We start from the raw sequence: 25,994 nt of genomic DNA, 5'->3' as shown, positions 1-25,994 counted from the left end.
GCACTAGGGCATAGTTGCTTGTATATGACTTCCATTATCTAGCTTCAATTGTTAGCTTAGGAATCGTCTGAAATGCTTATTCAGAATATGTTCAGGAGATATGTTTTTGAATTGGTGAAGCTGAGTGGCGATAGTTGACTTACAACACTACTACGGAAGAGTCTATTTGGTAGTTTGTTTCCTCTAAAGCTATCAATGTTGCGTCTTATTACGTAGAAGTTTCTTACTAATTACTAGTGAATCAAGTACTCTATATATGTCTACTATAATACTGCTAATTACACTACGGTGCTACATAATTAACTTGGGTGTTGGATAACGTTGACCTAAACGCATCATGAACAGCCCTACAGCCGTGCGACACTGGTGACTCATCGGTGGTTGTTTTCCATCAGAAAGAAGGCGATCAGCTGTCATTTCACTCCCCCCTAAGTTGCTTGACATCACCGCCGTATGCCGAATCACCTCGACTTCCTCGACGTCTCTTGCGCGTGTCTCCCCTTTTTTTGCCCATCTCCAACTTGTTATCAACCACCTGCAACAACGGCTCGGCAACATACTGGGGAAGACCCTCCAATATTGCCAATGACAGCCTTTCCAAGTCTTCCTCCCCGCCAGAGCAATGCACCACAAACTTCTCAGTTACAGATGCGAGGAATTTAGCTCGTCCTGGACCAGCTGCCAATTTCGACATGAGACCCTTCAGTTCGGTACAATAAGAAGCTAGCACTGTTTCCTCTGGGTTTGATCTCGCAAGGTTTCCAAACGCAGCCAAAGCATCCGGATCAACAGTTCCATTATACGGAACACCGAGGCTGGTGCCGGCCGAACGAAGGCATCCAACGTTCTAAGATGGCCGCCAAAACACTCCTCGCCTAGGAACCGCGACGTAGATATTTCCAAGAAGTGCGAGAAGACTGTATGCGCTCCTGGCCGGTCTAGGAGGGCTTGGTTGGGATCTGCATCGTAAGACATCAAAAGGTCGAAGAGGGCATTGTTTAGAGAATCGTTCCATCGCAGAGCCGGAAACATGAGGGGCCCGGCTAGCATATTGAAGACAGACATGGTACCGCGAGCGAAAAGTACCCAAGGCAATGCCGCCTCCTCGAGGTATAGGCCTCTAACTTGAGGTAACACGTTTGGATCCGCTCCGCGCTGGAGGAGAACGTCGAGGGTCCTGGCCACGGGAGCTGGGCTCTCGCCGCTGTTGAGCGACATGGGGGTGAGTGCGGCGAACAGGGGTAATTCGTCAAAGATGTTGAAGAAACCAGGCTGCTCGCGAATTCTCTTTTCAATGTAGGATGTCAAGTTGTGCTTGAGTAACTCCTCGCGGAAAGGCAAACCGGGGTGGCAGGCCTCGGGGTTGACTCCTCTGATGATAACGTGCCCTACGCGCACCATGGCTTCAATGGCCTCTTCACACTTATCTAGTAATGTCGTAGTACGGTGGTAGTGACGAGAAGCGAATTGGTCAGCTCTCAGCGCCTCCGATGTGTAAAAGAGGGCCTGGTTGAGATGCGAGATGAACGGTCCGCTGTTGAGTCCCATCCCATGCCTCATGATCCCAGCGACGAGTGAGGTGTCATGGCATGTGGTTTTGAGAAAGCCGAGGTATGCAGTGGCAATAGATACAAAACCGCTATGGTCATCTGGGAGCTTGCCACGCAAGTACTCTTCCAAGTCCTTAGTCAAGACAAAGTCCTTGACTGTTCTATGGAGGAACTCAACCCGCAGACTTACAAGCTTGAGTAAACCTTTCGTCTTGTCATTTATGCTGCGAGTTGTCTGCTCTCTCTGCTTTGAGATTTGTTCCAGTGGTCTAGATCCGATTGGGCATCGATAAGCATAGTCGTGTTCTTCAAACCCCCTTTCCAATTGCCAAGAGAGGTCGATATGAAGAGGTTCCAATGCATGAGCAGCGGCTTGTAGAATACCGCAAAATGCCCGAAACTTTTAGTCGACTAAAGGCTTGATATCCAGAATATAGAGAACAGCGCCAACTTGGCAGTCTGAACACTTTGGCTAGCCATAATCAATAGCTTGCGATGCGGGAGCGGGGACTGTAGAGTCAAGATTATTCCTAGTTATCATATTCTTAATAACAAAGATCGATTACCGTGTTTGAAGAGTTTAGGACATATTTCAATGTTTTCTACAATGCCTTGATCGTTTGCGGTGTTTCTGGCAATTTTACACCGAACCTAAATTTGCCGGGAAAAGGATGTGGTTGACATTGACATCTATCAGACTATCCTTTTCATCCGAGGACCGAAAGACCAATCGACATCAAATTTCGACCTTGCCTATGGATTAGCTTAACCATGTTCAACTTGATGCACCCGTTACTGCTGAGCTTTACAGAACAGGAGAAGGCACACATAGAATATCGACCAGTACAATTGCTGCCGGGCGTTGCCTCCTCACTGCCCATAAGCTCACACCTGAGAAAAGCGCAAACTGTGAGAGGCCGTAGTGGAAGTGTGAAGACCTTTAAGGCGACGGAGCGCAGCATTTATTACATAGAAAGCTAGAAAAAGAAATCAATTAGATGCCATGTAACTGGAGCGATGCGGGACTCGTATCTGTGAGAAGTGGCCAAGTTTCATTTGGTAAAGACACTCGCTAGAGGCACCTGTTTCGATCCTCTGGCGAGAAGAGGGACTTGATTGTATGCCTCACGATTGGAAAGCCAACATGAACGTGTCTCATGACAGGCAGCTACCCATCCTTCGGCCTTTTTTACGATGCGTTAGTTGAGTTTATAAAACCCCAAGGGCCATGACGCTTATCGGCTCGGGATGCCAGCATCGGGTCGGGCTGCAACGCATCGCGTGAGCAATGCAGGTTCTCTTAATTTCAAGGCTCCGGCCTATGTCGTCCAGTGGCTATCTGACCCTGACACACAAGCGTGCATACAACATACATGTTGTCTGTGCCCATGCTGGGCGGGGTGTATTTCAACCGGGCTGTGAAACTGACGGAGAAGTACGTGTCATTCGTATAAAAACGGCTGGATTCAATGCCAGCTTTTCGCAATCCCGACCTTGTGGGCAACATCGCGAGCCTCCTGCTGCGTTGGGCGCTACCGAAGCAAAGCACTGTACCCACCCTTACACTCTTTGAGCTCGGGCTCTTGATCCTGGGAGGCGATTTAGCTTCTAGAGAGCATTTATCACTGAACTAATCTTGCTATATTAATGATGGATACTGTAGGAGGTACAGCCGGCATTCTTCATCCTTTATAGCGCCTTTTCGGTCATATCTGCTAGGCCTGCGCTTAGAGATAAAAGGCAGAGATACTCCATGTATCACAACATCTCTGTTTATCTATCAATCTCTCTCGTCTTTCTTCTTTTTTCCTAATGCCTTGGACACCCAGCTTATTTCAACGTTAGAGGTACCTTTACCTCTGCGGTACCTACTAAGTGATGTAAGACATCTTCATAATATCCGCATGTGTCTGTGGTAAGTGGAAAGTACAAGTACAGTGGGATGCAATAACTTTGTTGCATCCAACTAAATACTCGAGGTCACCACCAAACTTGCCCTTTCCGATTCCAGATTAGCGCTTACACTGTCCAAGCTGAAATGATGACTGCTATAATGTAGCGAGTGGTTCACTATATTATAGAGCTAGATACACTATATTTTAGCGATAAGCCCACCATGATGTAGTGACTGTACTTCGGAAACAAAACGGCAATACTAACTTAGCTGGATTAGGCTAGAGTTGATCTGAGACTACTTTGAATATACATCACGGCTGCCTCCATAGAAAAGGGTCCGTGCACAGACCTTGACGCTTGATCTGTCTGAGGTGGGGCTCACCGGCAGTTAGTCCCACGTTTGCTCGGCGGTGCCTTCCTTGGCACTCCTCCTTGCCGTTGCCTCTGTTAGTAACACAAGGTCAGGATTTAAATTCTGGAATCTCTCACTGAACCAACTTTGAACTCTTATTGCCAAAACATCTTCCATAGAATGGATGCTGTACGGGGCACAGCCAGTATTTTTCACCTTTTACAACAATGTTTCAGCCATATCAAGCAGCTGCGCAGGTTCGAAACCGAATTCAGAATCTATGAGCTTCATCTCCAAATGCACATCTCCCGTTGCGCCGCCATTTCAAGAATCATCCACGATACGAACCGCGTCGACGATTTTTTATCCATAAATACAACCACGGGCACAAATAGCACATCTCAAGACCGAGAATCAACAGCAGCGGAAATTCTCTCTGCTATTCAAGACGCCCTCCGTACTGCTCAACGTGAAGCTGCCCAGATCAGGGCTGATTGCAGCACACAAGCTCAAATTATGGGATTTGTTGACAAGCGGAAAGCCCAAGCGACAAAAACAATTGGAGTGATCAAATGGGCTTTCTATAAGAGGGAGGACTGTAACAAGTTTATAGAAGAAATATCCTCCATAATTCTACATCTCGAGCACCAAGTTGATAGGGAAAGGCGCACACTTGAGTCGTGGTAACTTGTCCTACGAGGCGGACGACCGGGGCACAACATTACAACACTGGGTACATAGATAGGGTTTCTTGCATAGCGATGGTCTCTTGGATGATTTTAATTCAAGCAAGGGAATAAAGTTCATATTTGATTTTCGCTTTTGCCCGCGCAGCTTCAAATTCCTGAGTGCAGTCTTCTAATTTCTCTTGCAAACTGCTTGCGGTCTGGTCCGTCCTTTGCAAGGACGGACAAGCCAGGTCATCCCATCGTAATGGTACATGTAAAGATGTACCCGGGGTGCATTAGGCAATAGCTCGACGTAGGCTTAAAAATTCTCCATGTTGAGGATGTTTTAATAGCATTGCATGACTGGGTGAGCATTTTACAGTTATCCATGGCTCTTACTGTCATGACGAGAGGATCAAGTTGGAACATTTTAGACTATGAACTCTCCACGTCTTTTTGGGCCTGTTAAGGCCTTTCTGCCCAGGATGCTAATTTGGCTAGCGCATAATGCTAGGATCAATACGGCGAGCTTTGTATCATAAGGCAAGGAAAGCCCAAAGTGTGGTATGGTAGCCCGTATATCCGGTCTAAACACCTGTCTCACCACACACGACTTGACCAATCTGTTTGTTCATTTCATACCTTGCCGGGAATAAGTAGTCTAAGGAGCTGAGAGGCTTGGGAGGGGAGGGACTGAGTTTCCACACATTAATTATGTTATTTCCACACCTCTTCCTGACAGAAACAGTGCGTCCTCCCGTCCATAGCACATACTATAGAGAATGCCTTTCAGTCTGCAACATTTGCAATATCTGCAGGCCTAGGAGCCGGGTTACAAGCCTTACAGAAGATTGGCTGGTCGATTCATGGTAGACACACACCAAAAATACAACCATGAAGTTTGAACTGCCATGGAAATTTGAAATGAAAGGAAAATCCATGATAACAATAAGTGGACGCAGCATAATATTCCGGGAAAGCGATATTCCGAGCTGTGAACATGGCCGAATGCAGTAGCTCTAGGTAGATAGATCCAGTGGACCTAGGTAGATAAAGTAGACGTGAGTAGATCTAGTGGATCCAAATAGACTTGATAAAGATATTTTCGGCGTGGAGATAAAACGGTGCTATTCTCCCCGTAGCATTGGAGTCTTAGAGTACAAGATTTGATCGCCCGAAATGAATCACTACTGGGTGGAGTTACTTGATTCGCCATCTACATCGAGATGCCATCCTCCTCGATTTAGAAACTCCCATGCCAAACCATATACGGGATATCAAGGATTGCCTCAGAGTCCTTTGGGATCCGGCATAGCCATTTTGGTATGAGCAAAAAGAAGACCCAACCCTAGCTGAAACCTTTTTTTAGAGAATCGGTATACGCTAGTCTTTTTGGCTCATCGATTGAGTTGGATGTCGCAGCCCCTATAATCCTCAAGCGCGTGCTCGCCGGTAAAGTGAAGGGGGAAAAGTAGCTGACAGTATGACAAAAGATCGGATCAAAAGAATTCACAGCCTTTGTTAAAAACAGAAAGGTGCAGCTTACATGGTCTGGCGAGCCATATTACCGTCTTGGTGGACTAACCGATGAGCCTAGCAGAGGCACTTCTACCCAAAATGCTTACCGGGGGCTATCTAATAGAGAGGGCAGGAATGATGTTGAATGGTGCCATGTACCGCCGCCTATCGCTCGCATCAACGGCCGTGAGTAACATCAAGTTAACCACACCGACAGCCCGTCTTTTGCAGCGACTCTCGGACTTTCGCCAAGAGACAGCCGGGGAAGTTCCTCAAGGAGTAGCATCAGTATATATTTTCGGTTCTACCCAGAATGTTCAGGATTCCGATTCCGGAGAAAGCGGGTTTGACTCAATGGAGATTGACGAATCCGGACTACCAGACCTTCAGAGGCGGCAAGAGGCCCGAAAAGCGAGATCCAAACCAATTCCCGCTGCAGGCACAAAGGAGGCAGAGGAAGTCGGCATGTTCAATTCTACAGGTGGCCTTCAATGGAGTTTATACAACACGCGTCCGAACGAAAAGCTTGGTTTCATGAGTGACTGAGTGACCGGGTGGACTAGATTAAGAATGGATGCGCATAAGTACCTCTCTATACTGTGCTTGATGATTACATCTCTTCAGTTTTCAGCGATCGAAGTGAAGCTCCATAAACCCTGCGGTCTCTGCTGGCTTCATTCTGGGGTGGTTTGGGTAGATATAGTAGATCTAGGTCGATATGGTAGATATGGTAGATGGAGTAGATATAGCCAGATCGAGTACTTGCTCGGTCAAGTTAGCCCAATAGCTCCAGATCATTGATTCATTATACAGCGACACCAGAGGGGCTTGCAGAAAGCGCAAGCGATAAATCAGCTAGAAAATGCCAATGAGGTGCCCCAAAATGCCTTCTCTATGAAGGGAAACTCTAATTCATGCGTCTGGGACATGGAGCGACGCCCTGTTGGTACTGTCGAAGCAATTGAAGACCAAAATGGGTGGAACAACATCACGTAGCCTCAGCTATTAGAGTGCTTGCTTAAGATATCAAATCTTATGGCTCTAAAGTTTCTCTGAATTAACTGGCTTGATCATCGAATGACACTTTCATAATTCACATGCATAGGTATACACTGGCCAAACAAGATATTGATATTTGATACAAGTTAATTAGCCTCGCTAACGTAGTAGTTTCTACAAGTAGCTATTGGCTTATTACGGCTGAGTGGCGCCCATTTGAAGACATCAATGCATTGTCGTGCCATAGCATATTCGACACTCCATGGTACTTTCCCCGGCTTAATAGAAACCATAAGGGTAGCAGCGAAATCCTTGTGAACCCCATCATTATCTCCAATACCCAAAAGGTCGACGGGGAGCCAATCGGCCCCGGTGGCCGCTCTGGCCGCTTGTACGATGTTCTCCCGTAGGGAACATTTTGGGTCGGACCAAAGATGATATGCTGGGTGTTCGGGGCATTTTACGAGTGCTTTGGGAACCATATTTTCCCTGGCGATGGAAGAGATCCGAAAAGGTAGTTGGCGTATTTCCCAAACATGGCTGCTTGAGCGTGCGACCAGCCTCGGGCAATATGGAAGTCTGTAGTAGAAGAGCCGACGCTCTTCCTCAGTGGGAGGTGTCGGAAGTGTCTGTTCTCCATCGTGTTAGAAGTTAGAATTAAAAATACAAATCCAATGGATGCTTTTTATCCAGTTGGATTAGCTGAGTGCGTGAGTGCTCGATCGGATCAGAAGAAATGCTTGGGTGATAAGCAGATGTTGGATGATGCGAGGTTTTTTGGAGACTGACTGAGATATCCTGCTTTTAAATGGATGCGTAATGAGAAGATATGAAGCTCAAGGTGTTGTAAGAGTACGAGGAAAGTAACAGGCACGATATGAGCAACTACTTTGCAAGCGACGTCAATTGCTTCTCTAGCCGCAGAGTAAGATAAATCTTGATGGAGTAGCTACCAGATTATCGTAAACTACCCCATCTACCTGGATCTACGACCGCCAATCTAGGGCTGTTATATCCATCTAGAGCCATTAGGTCTATTTATAATAGCCTCCAATGCGCTTTTGGTAGGATCGGTCGCAATAGTCGCCGTGAGGTTTGAAACATGCCATGCCGTAGTTTTATCTCCTTGGAACAATTGATTACTTTCATTATATCAGATATTTTCTTTTCCTGCGCTATAAGCTCGGATATCGCAGTTGCTTTAGAGCCGCTGACGACCGGGAGGTTGACGTTGGTGGCGACAGACAAGATAAATTGCACAGTTTGGCGTGATGTGTGGTGTGAGATACCACAAGCAATGTAACTGGAAATATATAACCTGGCAATCTCGCCTCATCAAATAACTTGAAAGCCCTCATTGAATCAGCCTCCTTTTTCAATGCTTCAGAATTAACAGCGTCACGGCGGACTCAAGACCACTTCATTGACTGTATTCTCAGCTCCAAGCACTGGGCTAAACCAAACCCCACCAAAGCACCAAAAACCCGCATCTCCAAGAGTTTTCGCCACTCCAGCAACTCAACTGAACTCAACCTGCTCTCTGGCATCAACCACCGAGAACACTGAAACCATCATCATGGCTTCTCAATCTCAGTCTCCTCTCCCCCCATGGCTTCCCCCTCAGCTCACTCAATCACCATCTCCAACTCTCCACGCTCTGAGCACTTCTCTGCTGCCGCATCTCTTCAGCGCAATTTCTCAAATCGGCGCCACCCTCCGAACTTCGCACCACGTCTCCCTCGTTGGATCCGCAAACTCTTTTGGTGACGATCAACTCAACGTCGATGTTGCTTCAGAGAATCTCATGCGCGCTGCGCTTGCCAAGTGTCCGCTTGTGGTGAGAGCCAGCAGTGAGGAAGATCCCGAAGAGAAAGAGGTCCATCAAGGAGAAGCTTCCAGTGCTGTTTCTTCTGATAAAAGGTTTTCTGTGGCTTTTGATCCTCTTGATGGAAGCTCAATCATAGCTCCTAACTGGGCTGTGGGCACAATTGTGGGCATCTGGAAAGGCGAGACGACACTGGGGAAGAACCCGAAAGACCAGATTTGTTCCGTGTTGGGAGTTCACGGACCGCGTACAACCGTCATTGTGGCTATCAGGGAAGCAGACGCAACCCAAGGTTCTGCTTCTGCTGAGGGTGTCTGCTTTGAGCTAGGACTTGGTGACAAGGACAAGATTGAGCCCCTTAACCCCAACATTAGACTCTCTTCGCCACCCTACAAAACCAGATATTTTGCTCCTGCAAACCTGCGTTTTGCGGCAGACTCTTCCAAATACGCCACTCTCATTTCGTCTTTCATCGCTAAAAAGTATACGCTTCGGTACTGTGGCGGTCTTGTTCCGGATCTGGGCCACATCCTCACCAAAGGCCACGGTGTCTACGTCAATCCCGTGGAGTCGGCGAATAAGGCCAAGCTGAGGAGGTTATACGAGGTTCTTCCTATATCCTTGGTGGTGGAATGTGCTGGAGGAAAGGCTGTGGATGAGAATGGAAAGGATGTTTTGACCAGGGAGGTACAAGGGTGTGATGAGAGGGGCGGTATCGTATTTGGAAATACGGATGAGGTTGAAGAGGTGGTAAAAGTATTGATGGGATAGCTTGGTTCCAAAGGTGTGCTTTTCGAATTGTAATTAGAGGAAATAGAAACGGGTATGATAGAACAGATAGAAGCAACCAATGTACGGAGTACTAGATCTGATGCCGTCCATCCCAGATCGCCACTCCTCTTCTCGGAGGATTCCACAATCCTTGGCAGGCTCAATCCTCACTCAGCCCTGTATGCTCTAGGCGATTCCCGCTTTTCTAGATTAAAAGAAACCCTTGTTAATCACCTTTCATCCTCAGCAGAGTTTGGTATGGATAACCCCGACGCCAACCTGACATTCAGACGACGAGATAAATGCACAATGGGCCCCGAGTTACAGACCACCATGTGGACTCCGCCATCAAATACAAAAACGGCAGACCATCGCCGGACTACAACTAATACAAACACGCCACCGCCCGAAGTCCAGGAGGCTCCAAGTGCTGGGATATTATTGTCGGGCAAAAGCATCAATGAACTGAACGATGTGACATACGCACAGCCGATAGAGCGTCTGCTTAAGGATTGGATCTTGTGGCTTGGAGGTTTCCTCAGTATGAATTCTCCTTGTGAGAAATAATTTGATAAATAAAAACACAAATACATTGACTCGCAAACTTTGGGTCTTTCTGGAACAGCTGTTGCAAACGTTGAACCTAGATCCGCTGCCAGATTGTAACGACAGAACCCACGACAAACAGAAGTTTTACAAGATCATTTCGAATTCGGGGTCGCGATCGTCTCCAGAGCTAGCGTATTGGTCGTATTTGCCCATCTTCTTGTCTCTGTTCATCTTGGCCAACCAGAGCAAATTGGCCAAAACACTGTTATTCACCGTCAGTCATGCTTCCAGACGTTTAGTAAATTCATAGAAGAGAAAGTCACTTACGCAAACCACGCATAACACAATAGCCCCAGAATGATGGAGTGTCCCTTGAGATATATGGGCCCGTCCTTGTTTGGGTATACGAATGCTAGCGAAGTGACCTCTTCGTCAGCTGCTGAAAATTGTGAAGGATATACCGGGATATCGACATACTTGCTACAAACCCCCCGCAATTTGCCACGGCTAGCTGAAGAGCTGATGTCGTTGCCCTTTTATAATGCCCTGCCGAATTATTCGCGTTCCATACCAATACACACGGTACGGAACTATACATTCCCATGGCCATGAGGCAGGTCATTGCGAAGCGGACGCTGGCAGATTGGACGTGAGCAATCGTTGCGTAGCCAGCGATAGAGATGGGCAGCATGATGAGCATAGGGAGGCCTCGTAGCTTGATGCGGTCGGAAATCAGGGCGACAAAGACTGTTTGGAATCACGGTCAGCAGGTCAAAGGCTCATGTATACATTTAGATGCATGTGTGTACCTGTTGTAGGAGTTGCTACAGCGTAGGGAATGACAGTCCACAACTGGACTTTGTTGGCATTGGATGTAATCTTCAAATCGTTGACAATCGTAGGCAACTTTACCCAGTCAGCACAAAAGTTGCAGCTCTATACACGGGAGTTGAAAACAGGAATGTAATTACGAAAAGACCAAAAGAGTAGACACCCGAAAGGAGGGCGAAATACGTCGTGGATGTGAGCCAAATCTGGACATTGAAGAGGCCGCGGCGAACCTCTGACCACTTGAATGTCTCCTCAGCTTCAATCGCTGGACTAAACAGCATCATCATTAGTCTAGTTCTTTAGATCATATGTAAGGGAGTGGTATACTTGAAGCGACCGCCGTTGTCGCTTGCTAGTCGCTCAGCGGCAAAGTCTCGCTCTTCGGTCGAGAGGAACCCGGCGCTCGCAACGCCATTGGGCAACGCAACAAATGCAATCAACCCAGAGATAACCGTCTGGATATTTGTTAACAATTGGCTATGCCGATAACGATTTGAATCTGTGAAACGCCCAACTTACCAGCAAGCCCTCGATGATAAAGATCCATCTCCAACCCTCCAGCCCGCCTCTTGGCCCAATCGCCGACAATCCTCTAGCCAAAAGGCCACCGAATGCCCCCGAAAGGCTCGCGCTGGTATAAAAAATTCCTATTCGAAGGGCCAATTCGCCTCGAGTGTACATGCTGGACAAATACAGCACGATGCCCGGGAATAGGCCGCCCTCGGCGATGCCCAGCAGCGCTCTCACGGCAGCGAAACTGCCAAATGAGCGCACGAACCCCAAACACATGGTTGTAATGCCCCACGCGACAGTTAGTGAGGGCAGCCAGATACGTGGGGAGACTTTCTTGAGGACGAGGTTGCTTGGAAGCTCGCTGTGACGGGGTGGATTAGCACTGGTGTCTTTGGTGATTGGAGAGAGAGATGGCAGACCAGGCAATATATGTGGCGTAAAATACGGCGAGACCTTGCGAATACTGCTTGTCTGTGATGCCCAGATCAGCCTCGAGGCCGAGGATTTTGGCATTGCCGACGTTGGTCCTGTCGAGGAACGAGCATAGTAGCAGGAGGGCCAGAACAGGCATGACCCTGCGATATTGGTGAGCATTGATGCAGTTGACAATTGTGAAAAGATAACGCCATCAGGTTCAATGGCGACAGCTGCTCCTGATCTCACAGAACATGTCCGAGAGCTTACCTCGTGTCTATCTTGAACAGAACCCTCTTGGCCATGGCAGCTGTTCGCTGCGGATCCTGTCCATACCCCTCCCCATGCTCAAGCGCGTCCTCCTCATGCTTCTCATTTTCAAAGTCCGCCTTATTATCCTGTGACACCTTCATTGCGAAAAAGATGGCGAGAACCAGACCGCCAGGACTGTTGTCGAAGAATAGAAGAATTGGAATGGCGGGTGGAGTTGAGCCCCGACCTTCCCCAGCTTACTCCTGCCTGCAGGGATTGATTACCCGCCCAATATTGGCTGGGGGTCAAGGGCGGATGAGGAATACCGGGATGGATGAGACATTGATGAGCTCGAATCATTTGGAGGCGGCAGTTCAGTCTCTCCGTAACCGACCTCTGGAATCATGCGGTCCTGCATTACCCCGCATTAACCCTGTCAGTCGCCTACAGGATTAGAAAAAGGGAGATTTTTGTCTCGAGTGCCGTTTGTTGGGGAACCTTGTCGGTGTGGATGGATGGGGAGGATTTCATGTAGATCTAGGTCGAGTTTGTTCAGCTCAATTGGCTGTGCCCAGGCCAAGTGAAAGGCAGAGAGATAGTGAGACGGTGAGGGGGAATATTTTGGAGAGAAGCTTGGTGGTTGACTGTGTACATGTGCCAACATACGGAGTGCCCAACGTATTGTCCTTATATCATACAAATGAGGAGGCGCTCAAACAAACGCAATTAGAGAGCCCAATCAACTTTGCTGCGATAACTTGTTGATAGTTGTATGTAAGATCACTGATCAGGACCAATACTCAGTAACAACCAGCGGAGTTGCGCTCTCGATTGGGATGCTAGTCTACATATAACTAACGGTATTAATGATGAATAAGTATGCTAATATGATTTTGAAAGACAGATAATGCATTGAAAACAAGAGCATAATATTAATACAATCTCAAATACACACAAGTCTGTAGATAATTCAGACACGGCCACTTGCAATGGTTCTCCACTGTCCAACCTCCGGGCAGTGGGTCCGGATCTTTAGTGACCGGACACGTCAGACCCACTGAATTTTACCGCCCGGCAATAAACCCGGGCGGTGGCCCGAAAACTACTTGAACCTCCTCCGCCCTCCGCCCTCCTCTCACCTCCTTCTCTCCTTTATCTCTCTTTCGCTGCTGCCCCTTATCGCGGCTTTGAAGACTTTGCGATTGAGCTTTTCCCGCCTTCCAACAGCCGTTCATAGAGTCCGCTTTCCGTCGAGTACGATCCAACGACTGTTGAGAGACGCACAGCTTGAGCCAGGAGCCGTACATAGAGGCCGCTCACTTCCAGGCGGTCATATATCAAAGCTTTTACAGACTCCCCTTTGCGCCTTTTGTATTGTATTTCGCTAATAGCTATTGTACAGATGCCCATAGACAAACCAAACATCATCTTCGTGCCCTCCGCCACTCTCAATCAGTTTTTTTTCCGAGGTCAATTCTGACTGGGCAGGCATTTTTGACGTTTACTCTTTCTGGACTTGTGCAAATCCTGATCGTCAGACCAAGACTATTGACACCCTCCACGAACTCCAAAAACATGTCGATCGATGGGCCAAGAAGCATAAAGATCCAGAGGTGAGTGCAAAGACCTTTTTTCACGTTTTATTTTAACACCTTGTGCCATAGACTGGCCGAGTTATCCTCCTCACAGCATACTCGACCGCAACCAGGCGTATCCTTGGAGCACGCGCAAGTAAAAGCCTCACAAGCGATCAAATGGATCGGCTATCCTCTCAGGGAGACACCATCGGTTATGGCAGCCAAGACGAGGAGATGACAGCAGTTTTTGAGGATTCACCAGGGAGTAATGACGATGAGGAAGGAGCCCAGCGGATTGGTAAATCGGCAGCAGCATACATTAGACGAGGCAAGAAAATCCTGACCAACGACATGTGGAATGTTGTTGTTTGCGACGAATGCCACCACATCAAAAGTTTTGGCACCAGGGCCAATGAACTAGTTCGAAAGCTTGACCGGGAGACTTTGCTTCTCGTATCGGCTACACCGTTGCCTAACCACGTGAGAGATATCAACGGCTATTTGCGAGTACTTTGGGACCCAGCTTGGCCGTTTGGATACCAATAGAAAGGCGACGCTACAAATGCCGATACTTTCTTTGGAGATCTAGTATATGACAGCCTCTTTGATGAGTCTGTCGAGCTTGAAGTTGAGGAGCCCCTTACACTAAACCGTGTTCTCCGTGGCAGAGTTAAAAAGACATCTCAGCTATCGCCAAGAGAACGCCGTCGAGCCATGGAGTACAAGTCGTATGTGAAAGATCACAACGGCCCAGCATATCTTTTGAACCCCAATCTCTTCATGGAGTTCGCCAAAAACAACGATTATGGGACATCGTCTCAACATTAGCTGTCCGCCCAATTCTTAAGCTCCTCTCAGTCTGACGCGGTATGCTTACAAGGATGACACTGCCAAATGGCCGCATAACGTTTATGGGCGAGGGTATCGCCGGACTCAAAACGGAAACTGTGGAATTGGAACACTCAGCAGAGGTCAAGGCTAAGCTCGCTGCACATGTCAACATCTTGGAGGACAAATTAATGAGTCCAATAGAAGCAAGCCCTTGTTAAATGCTTACGGGAAGTCACGTCCTTGAACGAGCTGGAATGACGTTGAACAGTGCGGTATATCGCCGTTCGTCATTGGCTTCTACTGATGTCAACAACGTCAAGCTCACGAACCCCTCAGCAAGACTCCTGCAGCGGCTATCTGATCTTCAGCAAGGCGCTCTGGACATGGATGCGTCCGGCCGTCCAGAGTACCAGAGATGCAAGGAAGCTCGAAAGGCACGTTCAAACCCAATTCTGGCTGCAGGACACAAAGAGGTTGACCGAGTTGCCCTTTTTGATACTACCGGTGGCCTACAGTGGAACTTTTACAACACCCGTGAGAGTCAAAAGCTTGGCTTTCCGCCAGATCGAGTCAATCAGGTGAGATACGTCGCTCGGGACTCTCCCAAGTATGTATATACGGTTCTTGAGGCATTGGATGCACAAGCCAAAGGCGAGCGCTTATTGGTATACGTAAACAACCCTTTAGCATCCCAGTAAGTCATTCATCCTGTTGGTATCTTGATTGATCCCATGTGTCTATGAACGGTTCTTGGCCCTCTCCCTGCTGCCACATTTTCCCACTCAGTGACAGATTGACTAACACTTGCAAAAATAGAATGGTGAATGCTTTGCTCGTGGCTGCGGGTGTCCCTACCCTTCACTACATGAGCCGGCATTCCCAAACAGAGCGCGACCACGCCGTTGAAGCTTTCAATAATCCAGCTACACCTTACATCTGCCTAGTGACGTCGCTGCAGCTCTCAGCCTTTGGCGTCAATCTCCACCAGGCGTGTCATCGCGGCTTGATTCTAGAGCAACCAATAAGCCAAGCAATCCTTCTCCAAGCTCAAGGTCGACTCTGGCGTATCGGGCAAAAACATGATGTTCATTGGAAAATCCTATACTCTAGAGACTCCTTCGATTGTTTCATCGAGGCGTATAATCTTGAAAAGTATGCTACAAGTCTGGCGGCTGAGAGCGGCATTGATCCCAGGATCAAAGGAGAAGCAAGGGCCATATGCGCATTCGATATCATGCGACAGCATTTGGGCCAGTCTTGCTCCAGGTATAGCAGGGGTCGTGTAGTATGGAGTCAGATGGACAGCCGTGAGCTGGAGCTCGAAGGGTTCTTCTATTCTGCACTTGCACAGTACTTTTTCAAATACCCTGGCAAGTCTGACTTGGTCGGGAAACATAACGTCAAGCACATCGCCAAAGCATGGGAAATAGGCCTTGAAATCACCCCAAGAATGGTTGGATCTCCAACACCTCTAGATGATGGATTAGTTCTGGATGGTTACAAAGAAGCAGATGATGAGAATACTGCTCCTCGCAAGACCATTCCCCACGGAGGGAGGGGGGTGGAAGGGACGGTAAGGAGGGGCTTACCAAGAAACCAAGGGAGATAGAGCTATATGAACAGGACATTGGGGACTGAAATGTTTGTATAATTGCGCGATTCGCTACGGCGTTGCACCACCAACACATAAAAGGGGTGACCAGATTGGCGGGGGTTGGCGGTGGAGGAAATCTAGCTTGGTCTGATGTCTGCGAGAAAGCTCGTCTAAGGAACACGCAATAAGATGGCTGCGGCGTCGATAAGACGTCTTAATTCGCAACCTTTTCAGCCTATTTCACATACAACCGGTAGCAAACGTAATGAGGAAGTAGTGTACAAATTATCAGGCTTGATGGCCGTAGAATTAACAGACTCGTATTGGGTACGTGGCGTCCCGTCAAACAATTTCGAAGACCTCATCGCAGAATCTCCCCTCGTCAAGCATCTCTACAGCTTCCCCATTCATGAACCCATGTATATAACATTCCCCAACAAGTAAATAACGCCGAGAGTCCAGACAAGGCCGCAGACAAAACGGCATCTTCCCGCCAAAGAGCACGCAGATAACGTCGCCCTCCTCCATGACTTGCGGTCCCATTACATAGTATCCCCTGGTAGTTCGTGCGAATCTTCGATTGCTCGATGCACCAGTTGCTGCACGGCTCCATTTCAGTGCGTCTCCTTTCTCAGCCAGGCGATGCAGCTCAGGAGAGATGATCGTCTTGTCCACCGCGGTGGTGAGATAGGCAGCGCTGTGTCCAAGCCATTCTTCATGTCGGATGGCGCTGTAGCTCTCAGCGGCGTGATCCTGCCAGTAAATGGCCATGCAGCCGTTGCTCAGTGTCTGGACATAGGCAAAGAAGCTGCTGTCTTTGCTGTCGACGTACTTGTCGTCGAGACCAAAGCCGTTTGTGTTTCCGCAGATTTCCATCCAAAGAGACTCGATTGCGATCCGCTTGGTGTTTCCTTGGTCAGTCTTCCTCTCGTGAAACGCCCCTTTTTCTAATGGAGAGGAGCAGTTCTGGATCGAGTCGATTTGAACGCCGCGAATGCTGAGCACCTCTGGGACTGATGCGCTGATGTGAAGATTGGGCTTCTTTGAGCCGCAGGCGCGGTGAGGGCTGGTAGGTTCGGACATGATATGTCCATGACGAGCCCGCCAGTCTGGTGTCCACGATGGCAGTGGCAGTTTACGCTCGTGCGCCTGTAAAGCTTCGACAGAAGAGGGGAGACTCATGTGTTGGACGGCCCCCAGTGTAATAAGAGATTCATCATCTCCGGTTAGGGCCCTCACAGCAACGTCGATATAGACTTCCTCAACTGATTTCATGTAGTCCGCCTTCATCTCCTTCAGTTTGCTATTCTTCCCCTTGCGAATGGAATAATGGCCCAGCATGGCAAATACCCGATCGCGAGGGTCCGTGACTTGCAAGTGTCCTGCTCGATGAAGTTCATAGATGAAGCTAAACCGATTGTCGTGCCGGCTGGGGGCGTCGGGTTCGATGAAACGACGATAGAGATACTTGATGGTTGACGTGGCCACCTTGAATTTTACTCTTATATGGTGGTATTCTGCAAGTTCCTCGCATACCTCGTGCAGTGTTTTCCACTGCATTTCTGCTTCTCCCCAAAGGAGGGTTGCGGGAGCTCTGGTGCCAATCTCTTGAACGATCCAGCCACGTCGAAACTAATAATAGCAATCTCAGCGCAAATCTCCTAAACATGAAATAAAGAATCTCGCGCCAACACAGCTTACCCACGGGAGAGCTGTTATGTGTTTCAAAGGCATCCAATAATCAACTGCCTGTTGGAACAAATTATCCACATGAAGGGCCGCTTTTTCACTATCGTGAGCGAGGAGCCCGGCGAGCCCTCGTACAAAACCAAAGGCCTCTTTGGCCAGATTCTGTTCATCAAGGCCAAGCCAAACCTGCACGTGGCTCCCATTCCTGTAGATCTGGTTCATGAACTGCACCTGCTGCGACCTCTCTTCCTTGTTGAGCTGATCAATGCAAATCTGGTCAGCCCACACGCGCCGGGATCCCGTCCGCCTTCTGAGCCGTCTCAGGGCATTGTACAGACTAGCTGTAAGCCTGAGCCGTGCGGTGGGCAGGAAGATTTCGTGCGTGAGCTGACCGTCGCCCCAGACGTACGAGAGAGGCTCATAAACACCGGCATCGTCAACGACGACAGACTCGAGAGAACCTCTAAGCGGGTCTTCGGGATTCCCAGCGTGTAGCGTCAATACCCGAATTGTCCTGCCGGGCAAGGGAGTGTAGCTGTAAGCGTGTGGACCAACTTCAGAGACTATTAGATCGCCCATCCTCCCGATGTCAAAGAGTCTGGGGGAGATGATGCCAGTCCGTCCATTCGGGAATAAGGATTTAAATTGCTCTGGAGACGTCCTTTTAACTTGTGCTTAAAGTATTAATTGTTCCGTCTAATAACATCACGGTTCCCGCGTCTGTCGGCCCGGTCGGGCACCAACCGTTAGTCTAACTGCATGCATGTGCATGTGGTTTGTCTGTTTCGCCAATACTATCGACATCTCACAATCTGTTCCCCAGTCAATCCAATTCGTGACGCAGCTGTCATGCATGTTGGCCCAATAAGACGGCGACAACGAGTCAAATATCATGTACCTCAACAATGCCGTTCAACCATAGGCCAATCTCCTCGTGTCGTATTATCTTGTGACCCATTTGGCATTTGTCAACAGCCATGTGTATCAGCCCAATGAGGCGGCAATGGCAAGCCTCATTGTAACCGAGCCCTCCAAGAGTCACCACTAAGATGTGTCTATTCTATCGAGTCCAGTCAACGGGTTTGCCGAGAGATCCGTACTGCACAACAAGTGGGAAAACAGCCGAATCAGAGACATATTTAAGAGTGCGGCCGTTGAAGATTTTAATTAAAATCGAGGCACCCTACCTTATACATTATCGCCATCATTCCAAGATCCAAACCAACCAACCTCCGCGAATCAAAGAACTGTAACCAATGGGCCCCGCAATGTCCTCCGAGGACAAACTTGATGAGCTCCTCAAGGAACTCAACGAAGTCTACGATAGCGAAGTTAGCCAGTACCGACAATGCTTGAACGCCGTGGCAGAGGACCTAAATCACGTCCTTGCTCAGGACAATGTCCGGCATCTCCCAATAGCCGCTCGGGTGAAGAGCTGGGATTCCATCAACGGTACTGCGCGGCGCCGACAGAAAGACCGCCTGGCCGCCCAAGAGATTCAAGGCAAGATGGTTGAGCAGAAGGAGAACTGGGAGGTTCAATTTGACAGATATAAAATGGACAAGGAAGAGATTGGATATTTCAAAACCCGGAACGAGCTCGAGCTTGGCTTCCACGACATGCTTGGCGCGCGGATCGTGCTCTATTTTCCCAGCGACACACCGAGGGTCATCCAACTCCTCAAGGACGCTGGCTATGAATACGGCAAGGATGCGAAGAAAATGGGGGGTCCGGCAAATGTTAGGATGCTGCGAAAGCTTCACGCGAAATGGCTGGATGCTTCCGCGCCTGGGCCGCCGCCTAAGAAGAAAGAGCCGGACGATGACCTCGACGCTGACGGCTTGGAGAAGCAGTTCTCGGGATACGGCGCTATTCACTTGGCTGTCAAGATACCCAAGCGACTGCATCCGCGAGATCTGACACCGGACGAGAAGGAGGTTTGGGAAAAGAAGGTGGTTGAAATCCAAGTCGGCACTGTCATCATGCACGCCTGGGCTGAAGTCGAGCACGACATCACCTACAAGACCCATGGGCGCGAGGTGACACAGGACGAAAAGGCTGTTTTGGACATACTCAACGGCCTCGCCATTGCCAGCGAGGTAGGCCTGCGTCGTTTCCGATCGCCGGGCGCCTCGCCGTCGTCTACCGCCATGGACGTCGACGAACTGCACAGCTGGATGCACCAGTTCTACATCACCAAGAACCGGGACATGCCGGACGAGTGGCTGGATATGGATCAGCTTTATGACTTTCTGATCAAGCGCCACCACAACCAGCGAGACAAGTTCTTGCATTACGCAGAGGTCGCCTGGAACATTCTATTGCTGCACGAGAAAAAAGAAGGCTGCAACCTCGACCATGTTTTCCCCTTCATCATGATGCACCACCACGTGCCAGTTCTTGTACTTGAACAAGGCCGTCGCATCAAGGCAGAGAAGGAGGCTGCTGAAAAGCAAGCTGAAGAGGAGGAGGCCGCAGAGGAAGAAGCCGACTCGGAGCGTGGGCCGTCGAGCCCGACAGATAGGAAGAAGAAGAAGGAGAAACCTAAACACCCGTTAACGAGAGCAGAGACGAGAAGGATTGCACACCTGATCCAGAAAGCCAATGATAAGGAGCTCGAAGAAATTGCAAAACTGGTCGAGCAGTACAAGATAGGTAGTAGGAGAGGCCAATCAGACGGAGAAGTAAGTTGTGTTTTTTGTTCAACTCAAGTTGTGCGAATGTGAATGGCTAACAGGTGTTGAAACAGGAGTACCTGGGAGTCATCAGTCTACGCGAGTGTGAATCCCGTATTGCTACTGATCCAAAGTGGCTGGACAAGGTTCGAAGGCGTTACGACGAGTGGATTTTGGAGGAAATTCCGCCCCATGGTCGTTGGGCGACGTTTTATGCAGAGTCGACCGAGCTTGGTTTTCCGATGAGGACTGTTCAGAGGCCGAGTCAAGATGATTTGTCTAGGAAGAATCGGAGTGAACAGTTTAGTGACTGGATTAATATGCGATGGGGTCGGTTAGGACTTACGTTGGAGTACATGGCTCCGGGGATTAGTATGATGTTGGTTTTGAAGCATTACGGGATGTTTTGATCGGGAATGTTTGAGTTTCTCATCTGTAAGTCGCATATGACAGAGAGGACCAACAGCTGGCGATGTGCCGATACAGTGGGTTGCTCTGGGAAGGGGGAAATCCTGCAGAGAGTAAAACAGCTAGCAAAATATTGAAACGATTGGTCTTTCTACGGAACTGGAACAAGTAATTGCTTGACAGCTAGGGAACGCATCTTGATGTGTGAACTAGCCCGACTAACACCAAACACAACACCAGAGCTCTAGCCTAGATGACCACTGTGAGGACCACAGAGTCTGTGCTGAAAATACAATAAGTGAATAGGCTCGGATACTTATTTCAGCTTCGATTGTACTTGGAGAAGCCCCTTGATTGTATTCAAGCCTGCGCCGGGCTATTTTAGCCAGTTTGCCCTTTACGATCTACAAGCGACTGACCGACGCGATAACATCTGTGCGCTGTTTAGCTTTGGAGGAGACTCACAACCAACATGGCGCAGCTCCTAAGCCTTGTGTAGTCCAATTACCACGAAGCTGAGACGAGGACTAGCAACTACTAGCTGGTAGGTTAAGCACCGTCGTCTTCCGCGGATATTCCATCCCATGCACGCATTGCAAGGAGGTGGGACTGTGCAGGACATCCGAGGAGATTCCGCCGGCAGTCAGATAAGGAAGCTTACATATGCACGCCCTGTTATTATGGAATACGCTGGAATACGCAGTGACACAGCTGTACTAAGCGAGAACACGGGGACCCCTTGTTGATGCAGATGTTTCTTCGAGGCGGATGTGGAGATATGGGGCGATGGGGTGGCGATAACTTGCGGCGATGTCTTGCGGCGAAGGGGTCAGGTACATACCCTATTTTCCTAGGGCCAAGGAGAACCTCGTTTGAATATGTAAAGTATGGCTGTCCAACGTAAAGTGTTTGCTACCATGAAGACGGACAAAAATAGTATTGAGTATACTCTCCACCAACAATCGACAACCAACAAAAACGACGACGAACCAACCATTGAAACCAGCAACTGCACAATACTATTAGTGACACACAGCTTCCACGCCACAGCTTCAACCTATGATTTCACACACACAAAGTTTCCAGAATCCCAAAAGTAGACTCCGATAGCGTTTCCATTTTCTCGCACATTCCAAATTCAATTCAATTCGCCTCTTGCTCAGGTACGTCATAAACGCCGGCAACTCGCTCGGTCCACCACGGTAGCTTCCGGCTGGCCGGCCGACATGGGGCAAACCCCGACAGATTTCCGTTTTGGGCCTCTTCGCGTTGCCGAGCCGAACAAGATATAAAGAAATGTTTCGGCCATCGTTGGTTGTTGGATCGATGAGATTGTTTTCTTAGCCAGTAATCCAAATCACATTCTTTCGATTTTTATTGTCTCTTTTCATCATCTGCTGTATTAGTCGAGGCATCAGGAGCTTTATAACTCTCTCTCTCTCTCTCGCTCCTCGCATAGTAACCGGAGTTTTTTTTATTTTATTTTTTTCACTGCTTATTTTTTAGCTTCCTGCACAATGGCGACGCTAATTCGGCCAATGCATCCGAAACTCTTCCTTCCCAGAGCCTCAACCAGACGATCCTTCATCAAGCCCGTCTCGGTGCAGCTCTTCCAAGCCTCAAGAACCGGCCCATCGACAAGGAGGCTCCTTTCAACGACTTCCATCCGCCTGTCTCAGGCACAGACACAAGTCCGGCCAAAGTCCAAGGTTTACGACAACGCCGATGTCGCTGTGGCGGATGTAAAAAGTGGATCGACGGTTCTCAGCTCTGGATTCGGCTTGTGTGGTATTGCAGGTATGTGTTGTGTGACTTCAATCTGTATAAGCCCACGCTATGGCGAGACAAAGTGATTAAAGTAACGTGATGTGAGCATGACAAACTAACCACCTTCTACTCTTTTTCACAATTAGAAACCCTCATCCAAGCGTTGCACCGTCGAGGCCGCGAATCGCTGCACTCCCTCACAGCCGTCTCCAACAATGCCGGTCTCGAAGGCCGCGGTGGACTCTCCAGTCTAACTGAGTCTGGGCAGATCAGCAACCTTATTCTGTCGTATACCGGAGGCAACAAGGTGCTCGAGAAGGGATACATTGATGGCCAGCTGGCTGTTGAGCTGTGTCCTCAGGGAACGCTGGCAGAGCGCTTGAGAGCGGCTGGAGCAGGCATTCCCGCGTTTTACACCCCCACAGGAGCTCGTAAGTTTGTCCCTGAATACGCCGTCTTATTGCATTTGATATGCGGACAACTCTGTATGATTGAGTGTGCAAAACTAACTCGCTGCCAAACAGACACCCTCCTCCAAGATGGCGAGATCCCCGTCCGCAACAACCCCGACGGCGGCGCTCCCCTCGAAAAAGGCCACCGTCGAGAAACCCGCGACTTCAACGGCAAGCTGTACCTGATGGAAACCGCCCTCCCCGGCGACGTCGCCATCATCCGCGCCTGGAAGGCCGACACGGCCGGCAACTGCGTCTTCCGCCGCACGACCCGCGCATTCGGCCCCCTCATGGCCAAGGCAGCCAAGCTCACCATTGTCGAAGCCGAGAACATTGTCCCCGTCGGTGAAATCGACCCCGACGACGTGCATCTGCCCGGCATCTTCGTGGACAGAGTCGTCAAGGCGACGGTCGAGAAGCAGGTCGAGACGCTCACGCTGAGGGAGCCCGAGGGCGAGGCAGAGGCCCCCGGGAATGGCAAGCTGGAGCGCAAGAGACGCATTGCCAAGAGAGCCTCGAAAGAGCTCAAGGAGGGATACTATGTCAACTTGGGCGTTGGTATTCCGACCATGTCGGCCAACTTTATCCCCAAGGAGAGGACGGTGTGGCTGCAGAGCGAGAATGGACTGTTGGGCATGGGGCCTCACCCGACGCTGGAGGAAGTTGATCCGTAAGTTTTGCTTCTCTTTACTGGGTGATGGGATGAAGAGTATCAGTTGCTAACGGACTTTTGTTTATATAGTGATCTTGTCAATGCTGGCAAGCAGACCGTCACCTTTGTGCCCGGCGCCTCGACCTTTGACTCTTCCGAGTCCTTTGGCATGATCCGCGGCGGCCACGTCGATGTTTCCATCCTCGGCGTAAGTACACATAAATCTGTTTTCTACGACAATCACAAAGCTAATTGACTCTTCACAGGCCCTCCAAGTCAGTGCTGCCGGAGACCTCGCCAACTTCATGATCCCAGGCAAGCTCTTCAAGGGCATGGGCGGCGCAATGGACCTCGTCGCCAACCCCGAAAACACAAAAGTCATTGTCGCGACGGAGCATCTCTGCAAGGACGGATCGTCCAAGATTGTGCAGCAGTGCAGCTTGCCACTGACTGGCGCGCGCTGCGTGAGCACCATCATTACAGATTTGGTATGCTTGTCCCCAAGTTGACGAGAAGTTTTACAATATGCTAATGTTTATTTGCGTGATAGTGTGTCTTCCAGGTGGACCGCGAAAAGGGCACCTTGACGCTCACCGAGCTGGCGCCAGGCGTCACCGTCGACGAGGTGAAGAGCAAGACGGACGCGACATTTGCCGTCGCAGATGAGATTGTGACTATGGAATAAGCTGTGAAAAATGGGGGAATAATTGAAGGGGGAAGGATATACCCGTGGGCACAAGCATGGAGTTTTTATTTTTGGATGAATCGGGGGGGTTCGTTCTATGGATATGGGGCGCATGGTTGGGATATTACAGCATTTGGGCGTGAGTGATGCGGACGCTACAAGAGGAAGAGAGACATCTAGATGTTTTTTAGACATGAAGCATCAGCATAAATGTATATAAAAAGATGTAGCAATTTATATATGCCAGAAGATATTAGAAAAAACACATCTGGCCTGCTTGTATATGATGGCATCAAGATTCCATTTGCCCATCTATGCACATATACACATACATTCATCATAACAATTACAACCATATACCCTAATCCCCATAATCACAGCTTCGCCGCAAAGTTGCTTCCTCCCAATCCCTCCACAATCCTATCCACCGTCTTCAGCATCCATTCGCCTCCCTCATCCCCAGCCAACCATCTCACGCCCTCCTCACTCTCCCTCTCCTCCTCCCCCCCATCCTCCACCACCAAGTCATCCCAAAACGAGCCATCGTCAACAGCCTTCCTCAACCCAAACACATGCGAAAGCACCTGCGGCCCAACCCCCGTCTGCGCCCTCAAGCTCGCCACCGCCACAAGACTCGTCATAACCCTCCCCACGCCCCTCGTCCCATCAGGATCACTCAGCAGCGGCCCATAATGGCAGTTTAATATCACCACAGGCAGATCCGGATGCGACGTCCCCAACTTGCCCACCAGCTTATCCTCAAACGGCGCGTAAACCGAGTCCCACAGGCCTCTGCCCCTCGCTTTGACAGCTTCGACGTTGTCTGCTTTTAGCGTCCTCGAGGGCTCTGTGGTTAGCTTGGAGGTTATGTCGCGAGGCAGCGACGCGTGGAAGGCGTTGAGGCAGTTGATGGTGCGAGGGATGCCGTTGAAGGAGATGCATTTGAGCCCGACTTCGCGGATGAACTCGGCGGTGCGCACTTGGGCTGTTGGAGAGCCTCCTCGCTCGGCCGCGGCAATGCCGTGGAGGATGGAGAGCGCATCAGGCGAATTAAGGGTGAATGTTGCAGCGGCCTGTGTTGATGATGAGCCACTCATTCACTCATCCATATGGATGTTATACTAGAGGTCAAACACCCACCCTCCCAACCAAACACCAACACACACATTCAAACGAATCAACAAAGACTATAAAAAGAGAAGAAAAAAAGAAAAACTCACAGATATCGCCAGCCACGCCCTGGCCCCAACCCCCCTCCCCCTCGCCTCCTTCGCAATGCCCCGAAACAAATCCCCGACAACCGCCGCTCCTTTCACGACCTTGCAGGGCCCGGGCCTCGCAAACGGCGCGTTGATCAACGCCTTGAGTCCCGGCGACAGCTTCGACATGTTGCGTCTCCTGCGCCTCTTGTCGCCCGCCGAGGTCAAAATCGATGATATTGTTGCTGGTGATGGTGATGATGCTGAGCCTGTCGCCGCGTCTGGTTTCTGCGATTGCTGCAACGCCAGCTTGGCCTCTTGCTTCAT

General features: G+C 49.5%; 9 protein-coding genes across 9 annotated transcripts; 5 read left to right on the top strand and 4 right to left on the bottom strand.

Moving 5' to 3' along the window:
• Positions 1 to 418: 418 nt before the first annotated feature.
• Triagg1_2034 (uncharacterized protein) lies at positions 419 to 1,769 on the bottom strand (the record flags this gene model as incomplete). Its single annotated transcript, XM_062896171.1, has 3 exons — positions 419 to 815; positions 869 to 1,639; positions 1,741 to 1,769. 3 exons carry the CDS (start codon positions 1,767 to 1,769, stop codon positions 419 to 421), a joined length of 1,197 nt encoding a protein of 398 aa, XP_062758890.1.
• Positions 1,770 to 6,083: 4,314 nt separating this feature from the next.
• Triagg1_2033 (uncharacterized protein) lies at positions 6,084 to 6,530 on the top strand (the record flags this gene model as incomplete). The annotated part of the gene is made up of 1 exon (XM_062896170.1): positions 6,084 to 6,530. The coding sequence occupies one exon, from the start codon at positions 6,084 to 6,086 to the stop codon at positions 6,528 to 6,530; it is 447 nt and encodes a 148-aa protein (XP_062758889.1).
• A 2,029-nt stretch (positions 6,531 to 8,559) lies between these two features.
• On the top strand, positions 8,560 to 9,579 carry Triagg1_2032 (uncharacterized protein; the record flags this gene model as incomplete). The annotated part of the gene is made up of 1 exon (XM_062896169.1): positions 8,560 to 9,579. The coding sequence occupies one exon, from the start codon at positions 8,560 to 8,562 to the stop codon at positions 9,577 to 9,579; it is 1,020 nt and encodes a 339-aa protein (XP_062758888.1).
• Positions 9,580 to 10,272: 693 nt separating this feature from the next.
• On the bottom strand, positions 10,273 to 12,299 carry Triagg1_2031 (uncharacterized protein; the record flags this gene model as incomplete). The annotated part of the gene is made up of 9 exons (XM_062896168.1): positions 10,273 to 10,390; positions 10,456 to 10,608; positions 10,710 to 10,875; positions 10,938 to 11,034; positions 11,100 to 11,229; positions 11,287 to 11,414; positions 11,479 to 11,833; positions 11,892 to 12,047; positions 12,157 to 12,299. 9 exons carry the CDS (start codon positions 12,297 to 12,299, stop codon positions 10,273 to 10,275), a joined length of 1,446 nt encoding a protein of 481 aa, XP_062758887.1.
• Positions 12,300 to 13,892: 1,593 nt separating this feature from the next.
• Triagg1_2030 (uncharacterized protein) lies at positions 13,893 to 16,184 on the top strand (the record flags this gene model as incomplete). The annotated part of the gene is made up of 5 exons (XM_062896167.1): positions 13,893 to 14,195; positions 14,262 to 14,443; positions 14,815 to 15,240; positions 15,363 to 16,119; positions 16,170 to 16,184. 5 exons carry the CDS (start codon positions 13,893 to 13,895, stop codon positions 16,182 to 16,184), a joined length of 1,683 nt encoding a protein of 560 aa, XP_062758886.1.
• A 298-nt stretch (positions 16,185 to 16,482) lies between these two features.
• Triagg1_2029 (uncharacterized protein) lies at positions 16,483 to 18,408 on the bottom strand (the record flags this gene model as incomplete). The annotated part of the gene is made up of 2 exons (XM_062896165.1): positions 16,483 to 17,772; positions 17,842 to 18,408. 2 exons carry the CDS (start codon positions 18,406 to 18,408, stop codon positions 16,483 to 16,485), a joined length of 1,857 nt encoding a protein of 618 aa, XP_062758885.1.
• A 677-nt stretch (positions 18,409 to 19,085) lies between these two features.
• Triagg1_2028 (uncharacterized protein) lies at positions 19,086 to 20,914 on the top strand (the record flags this gene model as incomplete). The annotated part of the gene is made up of 2 exons (XM_062896164.1): positions 19,086 to 20,513; positions 20,579 to 20,914. The coding sequence occupies 2 exons, from the start codon at positions 19,086 to 19,088 to the stop codon at positions 20,912 to 20,914; spliced, it is 1,764 nt and encodes a 587-aa protein (XP_062758884.1).
• A 1,515-nt stretch (positions 20,915 to 22,429) lies between these two features.
• Positions 22,430 to 24,468, top strand: Triagg1_2027 (uncharacterized protein; the record flags this gene model as incomplete). Its single annotated transcript, XM_062896163.1, has 6 exons — positions 22,430 to 22,709; positions 22,826 to 23,110; positions 23,204 to 23,801; positions 23,874 to 23,991; positions 24,050 to 24,271; positions 24,334 to 24,468. 6 exons carry the CDS (start codon positions 22,430 to 22,432, stop codon positions 24,466 to 24,468), a joined length of 1,638 nt encoding a protein of 545 aa, XP_062758883.1.
• Positions 24,469 to 24,842: 374 nt separating this feature from the next.
• Positions 24,843 to 25,994, bottom strand: Triagg1_2026 (uncharacterized protein; the record flags this gene model as incomplete). The annotated part of the gene is made up of 2 exons (XM_062896162.1): positions 24,843 to 25,541; positions 25,689 to 25,994. 2 exons carry the CDS (start codon positions 25,992 to 25,994, stop codon positions 24,843 to 24,845), a joined length of 1,005 nt encoding a protein of 334 aa, XP_062758882.1.

The sequence above is a fragment of the Trichoderma aggressivum genome (genome assembly GCF_033847375.1).
Source record: "Trichoderma aggressivum f. europaeum strain CBS 100526 chromosome Unknown scaffold_005, whole genome shotgun sequence".
NCBI classification, from domain to species: domain Eukaryota; kingdom Fungi; phylum Ascomycota; class Sordariomycetes; order Hypocreales; family Hypocreaceae; genus Trichoderma; species Trichoderma aggressivum.
The sequence above is the reverse complement of the archived record's forward strand: the minus strand, read 5'-3'. Positions and strand labels throughout refer to the sequence as shown.